The sequence below is a fragment of the Girardinichthys multiradiatus genome, chromosome 5 (assembly GCF_021462225.1).
Source record: "Girardinichthys multiradiatus isolate DD_20200921_A chromosome 5, DD_fGirMul_XY1, whole genome shotgun sequence".
NCBI classification, from domain to species: Eukaryota; Metazoa; Chordata; class Actinopteri; order Cyprinodontiformes; family Goodeidae; genus Girardinichthys; species Girardinichthys multiradiatus.
This window is the reverse complement of record NC_061798.1, coordinates 53,226,600-53,244,788: the sequence shown is the minus strand read 5'-3', so window position 1 is coordinate 53,244,788 and position 18,189 is coordinate 53,226,600. Positions and strand designations below refer to the sequence as shown.

General features: G+C 44.0%; 1 protein-coding gene across 5 annotated transcripts in view; it reads right to left on the bottom strand.

Moving 5' to 3' along the window:
- Positions 1 to 18,189, bottom strand: part of LOC124868143 (son of sevenless homolog 1-like) — a 64,938-nt gene that overhangs the window by 9,346 nt on the left and 37,403 nt on the right. For 4 of the 5 annotated variants that reach the window (XM_047364983.1, XM_047364984.1, XM_047364986.1 and 1 more), the window contains exons 12-21: positions 16,248 to 16,364; positions 15,979 to 16,082; positions 11,184 to 11,406; positions 10,995 to 11,114; positions 10,757 to 10,919; positions 1,305 to 1,422; positions 1,059 to 1,231; positions 850 to 966; positions 500 to 773; positions 12 to 56 (exon numbers count right to left, since the gene is read on the bottom strand). In XM_047364983.1, the coding sequence (XP_047220939.1) occupies positions 12 to 56; positions 500 to 773; positions 850 to 966; positions 1,059 to 1,231; positions 1,305 to 1,422; positions 10,757 to 10,919; positions 10,995 to 11,114; positions 11,184 to 11,406; positions 15,979 to 16,082; positions 16,248 to 16,364 (1,454 nt within the window). The remainder of the gene's footprint in view (positions 1 to 11; positions 57 to 499; positions 774 to 849; positions 967 to 1,058; positions 1,232 to 1,304; positions 1,423 to 10,756; positions 10,920 to 10,994; positions 11,115 to 11,183; positions 11,407 to 15,978; positions 16,083 to 16,247; positions 16,365 to 18,189) is intronic. The other variant, XM_047364982.1, reaches the window with a different exon arrangement.

Genomic DNA, 18,189 nt, shown 5'->3' with positions numbered 1-18,189 from the left:
GTAATACTAACGTGGGCCGTGAGGCAGAGAGATAACAGCAAATATGCTGTCGCAGGCTGCGGGGTGAACAGAACAAACAGGTCAGAGGAGCAATAGAACCAGGCTGGATCAGCTGTGTAAACTGGGTCTGAGAAGAAGGTTAGTGTTGACCAGAGGATCAATACTTGGTTACTGAACAGGCAGCTAATCAGGAACACTGTGTGGATTGGTGGTAAAACCCAGCTGTTGCTCTGTGTGCTGGCTTCTGTCCCATTTACTGCAGAACTCAAGCAGCGCCCGACACCGAGAGCGGAGGTAGGGTCTGTTAGCGATCAGTGGGTGGAGTTAGTATCATTCACTGGCCAGAGGGTGGGGCTGTGTGTGTGGGCGATGTCAGCGTCTGTGGACAGTCTGCAGTGGGGCTACATAATGTGGGCGGGGTTACATTATGTGGGTGGGATTAGTCTCTGCAGGCTACCGTTTGTGGGCGGAGTTAGTGCTCTCAGTGAGCAGGTCTTACTTGAATGGAAAGGGCTGCTGGGACCCTGAGGCGAGTCAAACACGCTGCCTACATCAGTGGAGCTGGATGCGGCAGAGGCTGGGGGTGGAGTCAGCGGTGTGCGAGGGGAGTTCGGAGCAGAGACCACGCCCCCCTCAGACTCGCTATCTGTGACCCGGTTGTAGCTGATCTTCCTGGGCTCATTCTGCAGAGGTGTGGGATGTCTCATGGTGCCGAGCCGTGCAGATGTCGGTCGGATCCCTGGGGACTTCAGAGGACAGGTGTACTTCTTCACCTGGACCAGGAAGGAGGAAGTGTTAGGTAACAATTGAACAAGTTTTGTGGCAAGCGGTTACTGTGGCACCACTTACAAAACGAGGCAATGATCGCGTGTTTCGAGGTTCAATCTCCAAAGACTTGTTAAACAGATGATCAGCAAAGTCCTTCTCTGACATGTCCTCCATTGGGTTCAGGTTCTCGAAGAACTTCTGCTCCACCAAAACACAACAGATGCAGCTTTAAATATGCTTAATAAACCTAGAGCTCCTAAACCTCGGAGGTGATATCAGAAGGAACTGACCCTGATGTCGGTCTCAACACTCAGGCAGTATGGCTGGTTCTGGTACTGTTGGATTTCTCCGGTGATCTCTGCAACTTTTCGCCTCTTGCTGAAGTTGATCAGGTCTTTGCCGTGTCTGCGCAGGAAGTCGGGGTTTCCCTCTTCCGTCTTCAGGATGTTGGTGAGATAGATTCCTGCAGCAAAAACACACCTGTTAAAGCAGGTTTCTGGTGGTAGCGGTACCGGCAGGTGAAGGTCGGGTCATACCAAAGAACGGGACACAGGGAGGGTTGATGGAGCGCAGTTTGGCTAAATACTTCTTGTAGTGATCTTCACTCAGCTCATGAGCTTCTTCCAGGATTTTTCTCTGTCGACTTGGGATTTGCTGCCAACAGAAGCAGATTTGGATCATGTCAGTATCATGTACAGGTGGTTCTGTTCAACAAATCAACACATTTCCAAAATGGCTGCCATCAGCATGTGGTCAATCTGGTTTGGTAACAAGATGGCAGATCCAGTAGACCAAAGGTCATGTGCTGTGCCCCTGTTGGTGTTGGACCTGGATATGTAGGTGTCTGTGTAGAACCTAGTCCTGGGTCATAAGAAAGGTTTATTTGTTGGTGTAGAAGCATTAAAACATGAACAGAAAGACAAATGATTAAAAAGAAAAAGAAGAATTATTATTATTTATGATAAAATCCCACAGATTAAATAAATCAAAGCAAAAACATCTTGAACTAAAGTCTCTCGGTGTTCTGCTCAGCTGGGTGCTTAGAAACTTGGTTCCTTTTAAAGTGGATCTTTTTACGGTGTAGGAGAGGAGGTTCTATGTTGGACCTCCAACAGGCGAAGTTAGAACTGGGCTGTTTCTGAGTACGTGTTACGTAACAAGAGGAAGAACTTCATGTAGAAATTTTAGATGGCATCAAATGTGGAAGATGCACCACTCATCCACCAATTCACAAATGTGGAGGGAACTGCTTGGAAGAACCTGACCCGAAAATGAAAAGTAAGCAGCTGCACAGCAGACAGAAATATTAGAGAGGAATGTTAGAAACCACAGCGCCTGGACTTAGTGCTGTATCCATGCAGATTCTCAGAAGGCATTTTGACCCCTCGCCATGTTAATACTGCTGGTGGCAGCTAACATCACCAGGAACCATGGAGGGGAGATGATACCAATGTAAGATCAATGGACAACGAAGGTGGAAGAAATTTGACTGATCAAAGTAGGCTTGCTTTCAATGCACAGACTGGAAACTTCAGCCACTGATTTAAACCAACTTGGTGAGGTGGTGACATCATACATCATTTTCTGTCAGGACATGTGTGCAGACCAAGACCTTCTGCACACCCAATAACAATAAACCTTGGTTCACTTCTCATCTGAGGTAGCTGTGGACCAGGCCCTGTATTATCAGGCCAGGAACAAACTGACCAAGGAGATTAAAGCAGCGAAGAGAAGCTAAAATGAGAAGCTAAAGAAAAGCTTCTCAGATGAAGAGATGTTTCTGCTGCTTGGAATGGTTCAGAAAACCTGACTGCCTACAGGAGACCTTCTTCCAACCCTGAGCAGAATTCTCACCTGGCTTCTACTGCAGGTATGAAAAGCAGCAGTTCACACCTCAACCCAACTCCTCCACATCTCAATCAGACACTAATTCTCTCCATACACCAACCACCTCCTACCTTCAGACCCTCTGTCTGCACCAAGGATCTCAGAGGAAGATGTAAACAGGATCGTTCAGCTCCTGAAAACAAGGAAGGCCTCAGGACCTGATGATCTCTCCCCATTATGCCTGAAAGCCTGCACCGACCAACTGGCCTCTGATCTTCACAAGGATCTTCAACAAGTCACTGGAGCTGTGTGAGGTTCCCTGCTGCTTCAAACGCTCCACCATCATCCCAGAACCCAAGAAACCCACCATCACAGGACTAAATGACTACAGGTCTGTCGTGCTGACGCCGGTGGTCATGAAATCCTTTGAGCGGCTGGTGTTGAAGCTCCTGAAGATCCCTGCAGGATCCTGTTAGTGGACTTCAGCTCGGCCTTCAGCACCATCAACCCAGACGCCCTCCACCGAAAGCTCATCCAGCTCAAAGTCCCGGCCTCCACCTATCAGTGGATCACCAGCTTCCTGAAGGACCAGCAGCACCAGGTGAGGCTGGAGAGCATGCTCTCCCTCTACACAAATGACTGCACCTCATCGGACTCGTCCGTGAAACTCCTGAAGTTTGCAGACGACACCACTGTCATTGGTCTGATCCAGGATGGTGATGAGTCTGCATACAGACAGCAGGTGGATCAGCTGGTCCACTGGTGCAGTCAGAACTACCTTGAACTGAACCCACTCCTGACTGTGGAAATGGTGGTGGACTTTCGGAGAACACCACCCCCATACACCACCCTCACCATCCTCAACAACACTATCGGCCGTGGACCACTTCAGGTTCTTAGGAACCACCATCTCTGAGGACCTGAGATGGTCTTCACACATAGACACTGTTCAGAAGAAGGCCCAGCAGAGACTGTACTTCCTGAGGCAACTCAAGAAGTTCAACCTTCCACAGGAGCTGCTGGTCATCTTCTCCACTGCCATCATTCAATCTGTCCTGTCTTCATCCATCTCAGTGTGGTTTGGATCATCCACCAAACAGGACAGGTCCAGACTGCAACGAATAATCAGGACTGCAGAGAGAATAATCAGAGCTGACCTTCCCTCCATCCAGGACTTATACAGGTCAAGGGTCAGGAAAAGAGCTGCTAAAATCTCTGCAGACCCCACACACCCTGCACATAAACTGTTTAGAGTTTTACCTTCAGGTGGCGCTACAGAGCACTGTTTACTAAAACCAGCCGCCACAGAGACAGTTTCTTCCTCCAGGCTGTTTCTCTGATGAACATCTGACAGTCAGAACTCCAGAACAACACCAGGCATGATTGGACTGATCCCACATTATATTCTATTGGAAAGTCACTCTGTTTATATGTACATTTAAAAAGATATTCTTTGTTATTGAGAGCAAAGTGGACCGGAGTCAAATTCCCAGTTTGTCTGAACAAAGCTGGTTCTGATTTTTGATAGAAAAATTGGCACATCGTGAGACTACAGGGAGCACAGCTGAGCACAAAATGGTAATTCATTCCATGTTTTACTTGATTAGTAAAAGACTGAGCTACCAATCAAAGATTGTAAGGTAGTAAGTATATTGTGCTGTTCGTAGGAAAATATCTGTTCAGGTTCTGTTTTGTTCTCCTTTTGTTGTTGAATAAGTCGTCTATGAAAATTTAAGGCCCTAAAATATCATCAGACTTCAATGTTAAGTCAGAAATCAGCAGAGTTGCAAGTTTTCATTCTGTGGTGACTCGCAGCAGAGCGGCTAGGCATGCATGTATGCATGCAGCGAGCGACTGCCTCAGCCCGGTTGGTGCTGTTCTAGAAGGTATTCCTCAGGCAAAGATCTGTAGCTGAGGATGGATGAGAACCAGAATTGAGCTGGATGGATTTGATCCAGACCCACAGAACAAGGAGGTCTGAAAGGTTCTGTCATTGTTTATGAAAATGTGTGAGAATTTGTTCTGTTGCAACAGAAGAAAAAATAAATGAATAAAGCCCAACAAGACACAAAAGCTACAGAAACACAGAGATTGAAAAAGATTTCATCTCCTTCCATCTTTCTCATTCTCTGTCTGGTCCTAGCATCATACGCATATCTCCAGATATGAACTAGAAAATGGGACCCATGTGTCCTCATTCATTAATTTGCACCTAAACTCTGACATCATACTGAGCAGCGTTTGCTACATGAACAAACCTAGAGGAGGAACCTGAGAAGCTTCGTTTCTCTGGCTACGCTCTGCTTGTTTTATTGAACATGTTCAGGTTATCATCAGCATAACAATAATCTGTACACTTCATAGATTAGTATAAATGTATTTAATCCCACTCCTCCTCCATGTATCACCATCATCAGTCATTTCTGGAGCACATAGATAGACTACGTTAAACATGCAATATTGACATGTTTGTCATTCTTTTATATTTTACAGTAGTCCTAACATTTCAATGAATATGCTCCTATAACAGCACTGAAATGCATAATAATCATTCCTTGTACTATAATCAACTTATTCATGTAATAAACTATGATGATAATTTACTACCTATAATAGTAGTTCTAATAATGAGCCTGGTTTCATGTGTGGAGCTGGCCTTAGCTCCACAGCTTTACTCCATCTACTGAAACACTGGAAGTCCTCCTGATTCTTCTAATAAAACACGTTTTATCTGATATTCATTTTCTCCTGGTTGTTTATTGTTGCCTTTAAACTGAATCCAAACTGTCTGGAAATTCACTGTCAAAAAATCAGAACCATTTTCATGATATAAAACGTGTGTTAGTTTCTTCCTGATAACCAGCCTTATTAATTACTCTTATTGCTCGTTTTTGTCATGGAAGTAAGAACATCTCCAGGATTAAAGGACGACAGAGTTCAGTTAATACAGCTAGAAACCACCAGTCAGGCTGGAAACCTGGGTGTAGTGATGGACTCAGACCTGAACCTTCAGAGGAACATAAAGACAGTAACAAGGTTGACCTTCTATCACCTAAAGAACATCTCCAGGATTAAAGGACTAATGTCTCAGCAGGACCTTGAAAAACTAATTCATGCGTTCATCTTTAGTAGAATTGATTACTGCAACGGTGTCTTCACAGGTCTGCCTAAAAAGTGGATCAGACAGCTGCAGTTGATCCAGAACGCTGCTGCCCGCGTCCTCACTAGAACTAAGAAAGTGGAGCACATCGGCCCGGTTCTAAAGTCCCTACACTGGCTCCCTGTAGCTCAGAGAATAGACTTTAAAATACTTCTGTTAGTCTAGAAATCACTGAATGGCTTAGCACCAAAATACATTACAGACTTGTTGTCAGTGGATCAACCACCCAGACCTCTCAGGTCTTCTGGCTCAAATCTACTCTGCAGAACCAGAACCAAACATGGAGAAGCAGCTTTTAGTTCTTATGCTCCACTAATCTGGAATAAACTGCCAGAAAACTGGAAAAGTGTTGAAACCCTAAGTTGCTTCAAATCAAGATTAAAAACTTATTTGTTTAGAGTGGCCTTTGACTGGGCCATCTGAACATTAAAGTTTTCAGTCCAATTTTCCTTTCATTTCCTTATCAATTATTCTATTCTCTATATTTTTGAAATGATCTCTGTTTGATTTTCTGTATCATTGTGAAGTTTTTCTTCATGTGCAGCGCCTTGATGCCTTGTTGCTGAAAAGCGCTAAATAAATAAACTTGACTTGACTGTAGGGCCCGGTCCGTTGCCCAAACCTCTGCAAAATAACCTAGAGATAGTACAACTAGAGAATGGTCCAGATCGTGGAGAACCTTTTGTTCTGGTGTCAGCTTTGCTTTACTCAGCAGAGAGATGCTTTCAACATATTTAATAGGTTTCCAACTGAGGTCGTCACCAATAATAATGCTAACTGAATCTTCAATGTTAGTGACCCTGAACCGTAGCTACGTCTGAGAAATGAATGACCTCAATAACATTCACTAACTCTGTCTAGGCAACTTTCAGCAGCCATGAAACATATTTTGAGGCTCATTTGTTTTCCAAATTTTGGTCAAATCAAAGAAATGAAAACATTTCTGTTTTTAGGCTTTAATCTGACAAAGACCAGCGAAAACCAAGTTAGAAGTGGATTCATATAAAATGTCTCCGTTTTCTGATGCAGGAAAGAAGGAACATAGAAGCTGAGCAGCAGAAGCGTTGATGGAACCACAGGATTGAAACAGGAACTTTAGGCAGATGTGGAAAGGATCAGATTTTTATGAGACAGGTCAACGTTTGTCAGTCCTTAACGTTATAGACCAAGGACTGCTACATCATTGTTTTAATGGGTGAAAAGGTCCTTCAGGATCCTGACGGCACCCTGGTGTCCAATCATTTGGTTTCTCTGGAGAAGGAACCCTCTTGCTTCTTGTCCTTCTTGTTTCCAGAGTCCACTCGTGGCCGAAGTAACTAGCACTGCTGGCTAAAAGGAAACTGAGACCACTGCACTTTTTCCTGGTCAATCCTGGTTAGTGAGAGCTTTTTGGGGAACTGAAGGCCTGCGATGGCTTCTGGGAAGGCAGAACCTGCTCTCACCTGAGGGAGTCCCAAGCAGCAAAGTGGCTGAAGCTCTCTCACCTGGGGCTTCATGTACGAAGCGTGATTACGGCGCAATGTTTTACACACAACTTGACACGTACAAAGAAGAACGTTGCAGAAATCCACGCAGATATTTTTCAATCGACAATAATAAACTACAGAGAACTAAAGCTCCCATAAATCCACTGAAATATGACTCCATCCAGTTTAATTCACGGAGCATAAAACCTGATGTTTCTTTATGACTTTGAGCTTTTATGGTTTAAACCAGAGCGATGAAACTGAATCACATTCAGCCTCAATAACGTAACAAACATCAGAAAATGATGGAAACAACCTCAGTCGGATGGAAACTATGAAACTTACTCTGTTTCTGTCTCCTGTAGATGGAAATGCTCCTCGGTCTGAGCGCTGAGGAGCAGAAAATGGATGTGAGTCTTCTAAGGGACACTTAGATTGTCCAGGACAATCATCTTGGAGCTCTGCATGGAGCTGACCTAAGTGATACAGAGGGGAACCAGGAGGAACCGTGGGTCTCTGGTACCAGTTCCAGTTCTCACTACCCTGCGGTCCTTTCAACCGGAGTTTCTCAGAGGGAGATGACTCACAGGTCGGGTATTTATCATCCCTGAACCGGGCCGTGCCAGCCATATGGGTCGGCCTCATCCAGATGTTGCTCAGATATAGAAAGTTCCCCTAAACTCAGGCTGTCATTGCAGCGAGGAGATGATTTCTGAATGTAATCAGAGCTACAGACTGGACCCATACTGTTATAAGGACCTCATCTGGAAGTCAGTATGCTTTAGTGAAAAGAAAGTATTTAATGTGTTCAACCTATTAGTGATGCGCAGATGTGTTTCACTAATGCAATGATGGCCTCCACAGCTCATGATGCCTTCATACTATAATAATTATTATAATTAATCCAATAATAATAGTCGTGTTGGGAACAAACCTCCGTGGCTGCTTCTAGGTAATTATTTTTTAGGTGACGCCCTGAATGGTTGTACAGGTTTAAAGTTCTTCGCATAGTGGGCGCGGTGACAATGTTTCTCTTTGAAATATGGAGGCATATTCACATCATAATGATCAGGATTGAGCTGTGAATGAGCTCCATGCAGCAGCTAGATGGCGCTGTTTGGATTTAATACACACATTGTAGATTTGAACGGGTTCGAGGCGACAAACTTTTTATTTCCAGTCAGGTTTGAGTCTCTGATGTCATTCAAGTTGTTGGTTTGCTGTAATTCACTACAAACATTCCTCGTGGTGTGCAGACGGAGTCTCTCTCAGTGTTTTTCCACCGAAAGGAACTGGTGTAACTGTCCCAGCACCGTTGCCATGGTTATTTGGACACGTGATGGTTGCCCTCCGGTTATTTATACTACTTTGCATATGTATTTATGGGCAGAGACTGGGCGGTCCAAGCGCCACGTGCAGCTACGTCAAATTCACCGCAAATTGGGCTGTATGAAAGCTACGTGAGCAGTGAGGTGTCTACGCACGGTTTCTACATCTGAATTTGTTTGTGCGCTGCAAGTTTCAGAATTTCTCCCTACTGCAAACTTTTAGTATGAAGCTGATCACTCTTTAGGACATGAGGCTCCAGGTAGCTAAGGTGATGTCGGGAGGTGGAGTCTGGGGCATCATTTTGTTGTGTGGTTTCAAAATAAAAGTCCACATTTCAGAGTAAAACTCTGTTAAACTTCAGCAAGTGATTGTCACGCTATGTCTTCACAACACTTAGACCACATAAATCATGCTTCAGTAGGTGGTTTGGTTCTAATGGTCCTCATATTCAGGCTTTAGTAGCTCCTTCAGTACAAACTGTCCCCATGATCCCCTTTTCCACTGGTTCTTCTTAGCCCGGCTCTGCTCCACTCAGCCCACTTTGTGAGTGTCTCCATTACTGTTTTTTCCATACCGGTACGCAGTTTTTTCTCCCTGCTCCTGAGCAGGTCCAACCGGGAGTCGGAACCACATGTGACGTAAACAGACTGCTGTTCACTGATTGGCCGTGGGACCAGGAGACATGAGACGATTTTACCTGAGGTAGAACCTCAAGAGAGACTACAATAATATTAAGGACCACAATGACCGGAGCGGGTCAAACCCAAATGTAATTTCACCATTTACTAATCATAAACCAGCCTGAAGACTGAGAGAGAAGAAAAAGGACACATCAGCTTTCTGAATGACACGCAGGTAGGGGGCGCTGTAGTTAATAACATCCTAAATCAGCTGATCAGACGCACAAACAAACCACCATGAAACATCGGGTTTGGTTCTGACATTTCTGGCGCTGTGACACCTAAAAAGAGCCAGTGGAAACGGCATTAGAACATGCTTCAGAACAAGTTTTAATTTTGGGCCATGGTTTAGTACATCCTTCTGTTCTTGTGTCATGGTTCTGTAAGCTTTGACTCCATGGTTCTGGTTTTGTACAACAGGAAATAAGATCCCCAGTGATGGGCGGGAAACGGCCCAACGGTCAGAACCCCAGAAACAGAGGTAGGACTCAAACCAACGTTTAGAATCCCAGACGGCCCTGAGGAAGTAGACCGGACCACATGGCAGAATTCATCTTCTGGTACCATTGAAAACATCCAGACTAAGCAGCGCCCCCTGCAGGCGAGAGGGTAAACAGTCTGATTCCAGCACTGAAAGCTGTCTGTTTTAAAAGCAGAACTCAGTGAGAAGATACTGCATGATTACAGTAACACTCTCTGAACACCAGGTGGCGTTCATTAAACACACTTCAGGATATTAATGGGATGCAGAAGAATATTCATATTTCCAGAATATCTTCCCTTTCCTGCTTCTAAAAATGAGTTGATCTGACAGCAGTATATTTCAGGGTGGTTCTGTCAGACCCGATCAGCAGAACACTGATCGGGTCTGACTTTCCTTCATCTAAAACAACAGAAATAGTTTTGGCTGTCAGGGAAGCAACACCTGTATGGAGCTGCCCAGGGTTTAGGACAGGTGCCATCAGGTGAAGATGCAGGTATTAACTGGCAGTGTGGGTCTTCAGGGTGTCCACAGGCTGCATGTTCACCTTCAGCTTTCGTGTTTATATTCTAAAAATGGGTCGCTCTGTCTCTGCTGCTGACATAGATCACCTGACCCTAACCCTTTTAACACAGCGCCCTCTGCTGCATAAGAGCGGGGATAGACTGACCAACATTCGTATTTTTCACCCGACAGAACCAGACTGCCCCATCTGCAGTGACGGCTTTTGGAGAACCCAGATCAGTGCAACATCTGCAGGAGCAACGCATTTCCTTCCTTCCGACCAAAACCAAAACTGTTAAAGAAACGGAAAACTGTGAATAATCTGGAAATGTATGGAGTTATCGTTCAAAGGGCAGCAGCACAACCACAACAAATCAAATTGTAAATGATGAAATTCAGTCAAATAACGAAGAAAAACCAAGGTTCTCAGAGGAAAAAGCTAAACCTGCGAGAACGTTTTACTTTTAGTTTAATTAGCTTTTTGTTTCCCTTTGTGAGCCTAAGCAGCAACAGAGGATTGATGTGACAGGGAGGCTGTTACCTCAAAGGTGTGGTCCAGTCTGTAGACAGGTGAGGAGTTCATGGCACTGACAACCTCTAGAACTCCATTGAAGTTATTGAGTTCTTGAAAAACTTGCAAGATCTCAATGATCCGAGAAATGACAGCGACTCTTTCCTCTAAATTCTCCGTTTCTACGATGCACCTGCAGAGAGAGCACAGTCCTGAGAAGACCACACCTCCAGGAAACCAGTCTGCTGATGTCATAGCGATGTCATACTTTTCAAACCACAGCGTGAGGTTAGTGGTATGTCGGATCATCCTCAGCAGGTTGGGAGAGTGGAGCTCTTTGTCTTCTTTGGTCCAGACGCTGCCGACTAGCTCCGATGGCTGCACCGCCCTGCAGGCAAAGGTCAGAGATCAGACGGTTGCGGCCCAGCTGACTGGTACGCTGGGAAAAGTGTGTTACCTGTAGAAGTCGGACTCAAGTAAAGTAAGCTGGCGGGCGATCTCGATGGGATGAAGAGTCATGAGGTCGAACTGCTCAGTGTTTCCTTGTTTACAGATGTGCCATTCGATGGGTGGAGGAGAGTTCTGGAAGGTGATACTGTGATTGGGAAGGTTCGCCTGAACCTGCTTCTTCCGCTGGATGATCTTAGTGATGGACTCCACCCACTTCCTCATGGCCTTACCTAAAACGAGAGGCACAGCAACTGGGGTCAGAAATGACTACAACCCAAAACCTCACCAGATCGGATCTGGATTCACATTCTGTTGTCCATCACATTTCCAACAGGAATCAGAGCAGATCCACCTGGAGACAAGAACCAGATCCTAACGGTTCCTTTGGACAGCAGAGTGAGTTTAAAATTTGCTCAAAGGTACATCTGTAGGCAGGACTTTGTTACACTGACTCATTCACAGTCTGGTAAAGACGCCTATAGGCCAGAAGTAGTTTTCCTCACCGCCCAGCACAGGGCGCTACACTGTCAGCTCACTGTGATGAGGAGGTTCTGTCGGCTGACAGCAGCAGGTGATCCAGTTCGACCAGTTATTCCCACTAATCAGAGTTCATGGACTAGCAACGTAGAGCAGTGAGGAGATTGGGTGTTCAGACTAGTATCAGATGTTTCTGGAGTGTCCTTGCTGTGTAAAGAAGATGTTCTCAGGATTCATATGGGTTTTATTTCTGTTCCACTCGTCCATAAAATGAATGAGATGCAAACTAAAATACTTGAATATTCTCCTACAGGTGAACGTGGTTCTGATGGTGTTGAGTTTGGATCATTTATTTCATGTTCTGAGGTTGTTGTGGGTTTTAGCATGATGGTCACGTTTGGGCCGGATCGCACAAATAAATAATTTGTGATAATTACATTCATTCTAATATTAATATTTATTCCAATATTTCACCAAAACATTTTAATTCTTAAATTAATCCCAATTGAAGCACTTTGATAAATTACTGACACTTCCTGTTCAAACTGGTTAAATGTTTGCTTTTCTTTATTATTTACTGTGTTTGGGCGGTAATCAGACTGAAACCCGACTGAATCCAAAGAAATTAAAGTTTGTTTGACTGAGGTCGGGTCGGGTCGGCTCTAACATGTACAGATCTTTGGGCCCAGTTTACCAAACAGACTGACGCAGACGTTTAGCGACTGAATAAATCTGATCGAACAACGCTGGGATTCAACAGACAGTGTGAAGAACTCACAGCTTGGTTGATGCTGAGATGCTCATCAGAACTATTTCTTCATTAAAACAGAAAACTTGTCTTTTCGACCCAAACCAACTTCCGTTTTTAAACATGGATTCAACCCTTTACACATGATGTTCTTCACATTGTGAAGTGATGTCTTCAGGCGGGTTTCCCTGCTGTTATTAAGCCTCATCTGAAGAGAAGGAACCTTGATGCCTCCATGTTTGATCATTTTAGACCCATTTCTAGGCTGCTGTTTTTAAGCCCAGTTCTAGAGATGCTGGTTCTGAATCAACTGATATTTCATTTAGATTCATTCCAAAAAACACTGTCTGGTTTTAGGTCCAATCACAGCCCAGAAACAGTACCGCTAAAGATTTTACACCACCTCACATATAATATGGATCAGAACAACCCTTCCGTACTGGTATAACTGGACCTTAGTGCAGCTTTTGGTACTGTTGATCACACCGGGCTCAGACAGAATGGACCTGCTAGTACAGTTCTGAAGTGGTTCAGCTCGTAGCTCAACAGACAATTCTTTATGACCTAAACTACGGTGTTCCACAAGGCTCAATTGTAAGTCCTACACTTTTATGTTGTTGTTGGGTGATGTCATCAGGAGACGTCGCATTAATTACATGGCTATGCTGATGACACACAGGTCTACATCTTTACCTTTAGGTATGAAGTGATGGATGGCAGAGAAGGTCCTTCATCTCAGTCAGGACAAACCTGAAGTTTCAGTTCCTGGTTAAGACTCAGAGAGAAACTAACCGCCCATCTTCAGCGACATTCTTCAGATCAGGTCAGAAACCTCAGAGTCACATTCAGTTTAGACTAAGGTGCTCTGCTTTCTGGTCTTTCCAACAGAACTTTGGCTCCATTACAGCTTCTTCAGAACCCAGCTGCAGAGATGCTGACGAGGACCAGAACTTGGGCTCACATCACACTGATTTTCTCTGTCCAGTCTCTGCCCATTTTAGAACTGGTTTTAAGGTTCTCTTACTGGTATTTAAACTCTTCATTTTCCCAGTCCACCATATTTTTCAGATTTGCTTCTGTCCTACAGCCCCTCCAGACCTCTCAGGTCTTCTGGAAAGGTTCTTCTGTTGGTACCTAGAGGTAGAACCAGAACTTATGGTGAGGTGTTCCTCAGCTGAGGACCAGGCTTCCTGAAGACTCAAGGGCAGCTAAAAGCCTGACTTTTAAAAGGTTCAAGTTTATAACTGTTTGTTTGTTAGTTTTTTTAATTTGATTCTAATTTTAGTTATAAACAATTTTAGTAGTTTTTCTATCATTTATTCATGTCTTATTATTTCCTTGCTGTGTAAGTTAATTTAGTGGCTTGAGCGGACCAAAACCAGCTTTTGTCAACAGCAATAAGGTACATAGCTCAACCCAAACTCAACCAGGCTGCTCAACAGAAATTATGTCAAGCAGAATGTGGTACAGAGAAGATAAACTTAAGTCCAAATCCAGCCACCTGCAGCATTTAGCCAGCCCAAACACCACCAGGTGCATTTCATGGTGCATTCAAGTACGACTCGTACACTGGACTGTTTATACTTCTAAACCACTGCAAAGTGTTTCTAATATTTTTTAGTATCAAATGTCTTTAATATCCTATTTAAGTCCTTAACAACTACACTTGGTTATATTTTATATTTAACATTTTTATAAATTAAAAAAAATATCTCCAGTTGGTTGTTTACTGGCGGCTTTTTGAAATGCTAGGAAATATCAATAACATCTAATTATTTTCTGAAGAAAACTTCAGCATTTTTATTCCCTGTAGAATAAAGCATTTTGCATTCAGACATTCCTGTCTGGATTAAAACGGAGCGAACCGGGATTTTTCTGTAAAGTTACGCACCTCATGTACATCTCCAGTGGTTCCTCTCTAATCCACCTGATTGTGTTTCCACAGCTCTTCATCCACTATAGTTGATTCATTCACCAGTAACCAGCAGATGACCAGTGACGACCAGCTGACCAGTGACAAACAGGAAACCAGTGACGACCAGAGACTGAGACAACAAAATAGGAGTAATGGGAGCGGTTCTGTTGAGTCTGGGTCAGTCTTGCTGTGGAGTTTTGGACCGACTGAAGGAGATGAAGGTCTCTTGTTGATAACTGTGAGCAGTTCTAGAAAAGATGAAGTGAAAGGATGAAAAAAGCAGTTTTGGAGAAGTTGTCGTCAGTGACCTTTAGGAGATACTGGTTGGTTGGAAACAGCTAAATTCTTTACGTTTGACTCGATGGCCGGGTTTAGAGGTCCAATCTGTTGCCTGATCTATTTGAAGGTAAGATCTAAGCTGCTCTAAAATAGCTCCAGAGATCCCAGTAAATTCTGCAGTCTGCTGGTTCAGACGGTGCGTGGCTCCTGAAAGGTCCAACAAGACTAAAACAGAACCTCCCCAGGTGTCTTCAGCCATCACAGTGTCACTAGATCCTTTCAGCTACACAGGTTCTGTTGATGCGTTTCCAAAACCCAGATTCATATCTACCAGAAATGTGTTGATCCAGAGAAGACCTCAGTTGGTCATCGTTCAGAAGCAGGCCCGGCTGAGAGGAGTCCAGCTTCAATGACATGATGTTTAAAAGGGGCGGGACAGATGAATACTGTCCACTATGCAGGGGACAGTCAGGTCCAAAACCTTCAGAAACACAGAGCTAGAGGACATCAACGGAGCTTGAAGAAGGCTTTGTGCTGATGTCCTGAGAAAATGTGAAGGACGACCATGATTGGGAAGAAGATGGAAGAGAAGAATTAGAATCATGTTCCTGATTTAATTCTAGAAGGAAGTCAGAAATTTGTTCCAGTCAGATTGAAAGTCCAGGTATGGGAGAATCTTCAGGAGGAACCATCTGATTTATTGGATCACACCAAACTTTGGAGATGTTTCTGTTTGAGGATTTTAGATTAGATAAGTAAGATGTTCTGGATGTTTTTATCTTCTCATGTAAAAAAACTTTATAAGTTCCATAAAGTTCGACCTCAGAATCTCCAGATTACTTCTTCAAAGCCTTTCAGTTGTAGGACATGTTCTTCTAAACCTACAAATGTTCTCAGTAATCCAAGAACCCGCTCCTGTTCTGATCAACCGGACTTTGTTAAACGGGAGCCACTGGGTCTAAAGTCCATCATCTCAGATGATGAAGGAGAGAATGGACCACTGCCATGAACTCAGTTCCGTTCTGATGGAACCATCAGAAGAACCATCAACTGACGGATTAATGATCCGTTTCTCTGACTTCAACCTGGGAGGAACCGGATCAACACTAGATTGCAGTTTAAAGGAAGTGCAGCTGTGCTCGCTCACAGCAAGCTGTTTAACATGTAAAGGTCCATGTTGAGACCTAAAGAGAAAACCAGATCCAGTTTCTGACCCGTTGAATGACTGGCTCCAGAAACATGTTTGTCAGGTTAAAAGACAAAATCTGCTGCTGCAGGCGGGTCATCGAAGTACAGGTCCTGCATTGTTTATGCTGGTTAAGCACTGGTGTTAGAGCAGGTATTGGACCTGTTGTTCATGCAGATGTTTGAGCAGGAACCAACCTCTGACTGAAGCAATGAAATCCTCTAGTTGACTCAGCAGGTGAGGGTCTCTTTCAAAGTCATAGAAGTGATGCTCCACCCAGTGACGACACACATTCAGAACTCTGCAGGATGAGATAGAGGTCACAGGTCTGTAGTGACTCATAAAAACCTTGACTAATTCACAGTCAGAACCCAGCTGAATGCAGGGAAACGGTCAAACTCAACCCTGAACACATGTGCCTGGAGATTGCCGAGGTTTGCTACTTCCAGCAGGATGTGCTCTGTACCTGAGCTGAACTGGCTGAACAAACTCTTTCCGGAAACGTTTCAGGTCTGCGCTAAGAAGCTGCTCTCCTTCCTCCATCTGATCCGTGTCAGTCGACCTTGGCTCTGGGATCTCAAACCTGAAAAGACACACAGATGTCAGAAACTACAGCTTCACAAAGAACCCTGAGACTCACCCTAACCCTAGTGATGTCATTAGAATTACAATTTCCCCTCATTAAGATCAAAGTTAATCAGGAAGCATCTGAGGCCTCCAGAGAGCTCCTAACACGAGATGTTCAGAGCAGTGAGAAGGACCTTTAGTGATCCTAAGAGTGTCTGAAGCAGAGAAGATGGAGGAAAGACAGAGAGAAAGGAGAGATCTTCTCCTCCAATGAACAACAGTGATTGAATAAAACGCTACCAGCTCCATGGTGCAGAGATCCACCTCCTAAACAGTCGAGTCAAAGAGAACAGAAACTTCTAGAACATTCATACAATTATTAATATAGAGATAAGATTAACTTTATCATCCCTCTAGGAGGAAATGAAATAGTTTCAGCAGCAGGACAGGTTAAAGGTCAACCTCTAGTAAGGTGATATTAGGAAGGATCAATAAATAATAGAAACAATAATTAATAACCATGAATAAAAAATGAACAAAATTACAAACAATATAGTAAAGAATTATTTAAATATTTACAGAAAAATAAATTGCATACACACACACGTATATACACTGGACCAGCTCTATACCCTCTACAGGGTACTGGGAGGGTTCATGGGAGTTTGCCCAACTGGATCACATGTGTTTTGTGGACCTGGAGAAGGCATTCGACTGTGTCCCTCGTGATGCCCTGTGGGGGGTGCTCCAGGAGTATGGAATCGGGGGCTCCTTTATTAGGGGCCATCCGGTCCCTGTACAAGCGGATCAGGAGTTTGGACCGCATTGCCGGCACTAAGTCGGACCTGTTCCCGGTGCATGTTTGACTCCGGCAGGGCTGCCCTTTGTCACCGGTCCTGTTCATAACTTTTATGGACAGGATTTCTAGACGCAGCCAAGGGCCGGAGGGGATCTGGTTTGGGGACCAAAGGATTTCGTCTCTTCTTTTTGTGGATGACGTGGTCCTGCTGGTCCCCTCTAGCCAAGACCTACAGCATGTGCTGTGGCGGTTCGCAGCCGAGTGTGAAGCGGCTGGGATGAAGATCAGCTCCTCCAAGTCCGAGGCCATGGTTCTCGACCGGAAAAGGGTGGCTTGTCCTCTTCAGGTTGGAGGGGAGTTCCTGCCTCAAGTCAAGTCAAGTGTATTTATTTAGCGCTTTTCAGCAACAAGGCATCAAGGCGCTGCACATGAAGAAAAACTTCACAATGATACAGAAAATCAAACAGAGATCATTTAAAAAGAATTAAAATAAAAATTAAATAAAGAGAATAGAATGATGCACAAGAAAACGAGAAGTATATTGGACCAAAAACGTAACCAATAATGTTTAGATGGCCTAGTCAAAGGCCGCTCTAAACAAATAAGTTTTTAATCTTGATTTGAAGCAACTTAGGGTTTCAACTCTTTTCCAGTTTTCTGGATTTCATGCAACACGTCTGGGAGCAACGCAAAGTCAACACACCCTGAATGGGAAACCTATAAGAATTTCAGAAAAAACATCCTTAAACTCACATGTTTTTGAATCGCCACCTTTCGTAACCGTTCCAAGTTAGAGACATGAGCTTTGCACCAATTAATCTTGAGAGCTTGCTGGAGCTCACAGTGAAGGAATTATTTTGAAATCTTTTACCGTTTTGTCATAAAATAGGTTTGTTTTAGAGTACCAAATCTGCCCTTCCTCAGAAAGCTTAAAATTAAAAGATTTCTAAATCATCGACTTTCTTACACTGTCACATCTCCTACACGGATTATTTTTGACACATGAAATTCTCCAGGATTGTTCACCGATGTCTGCTGATAC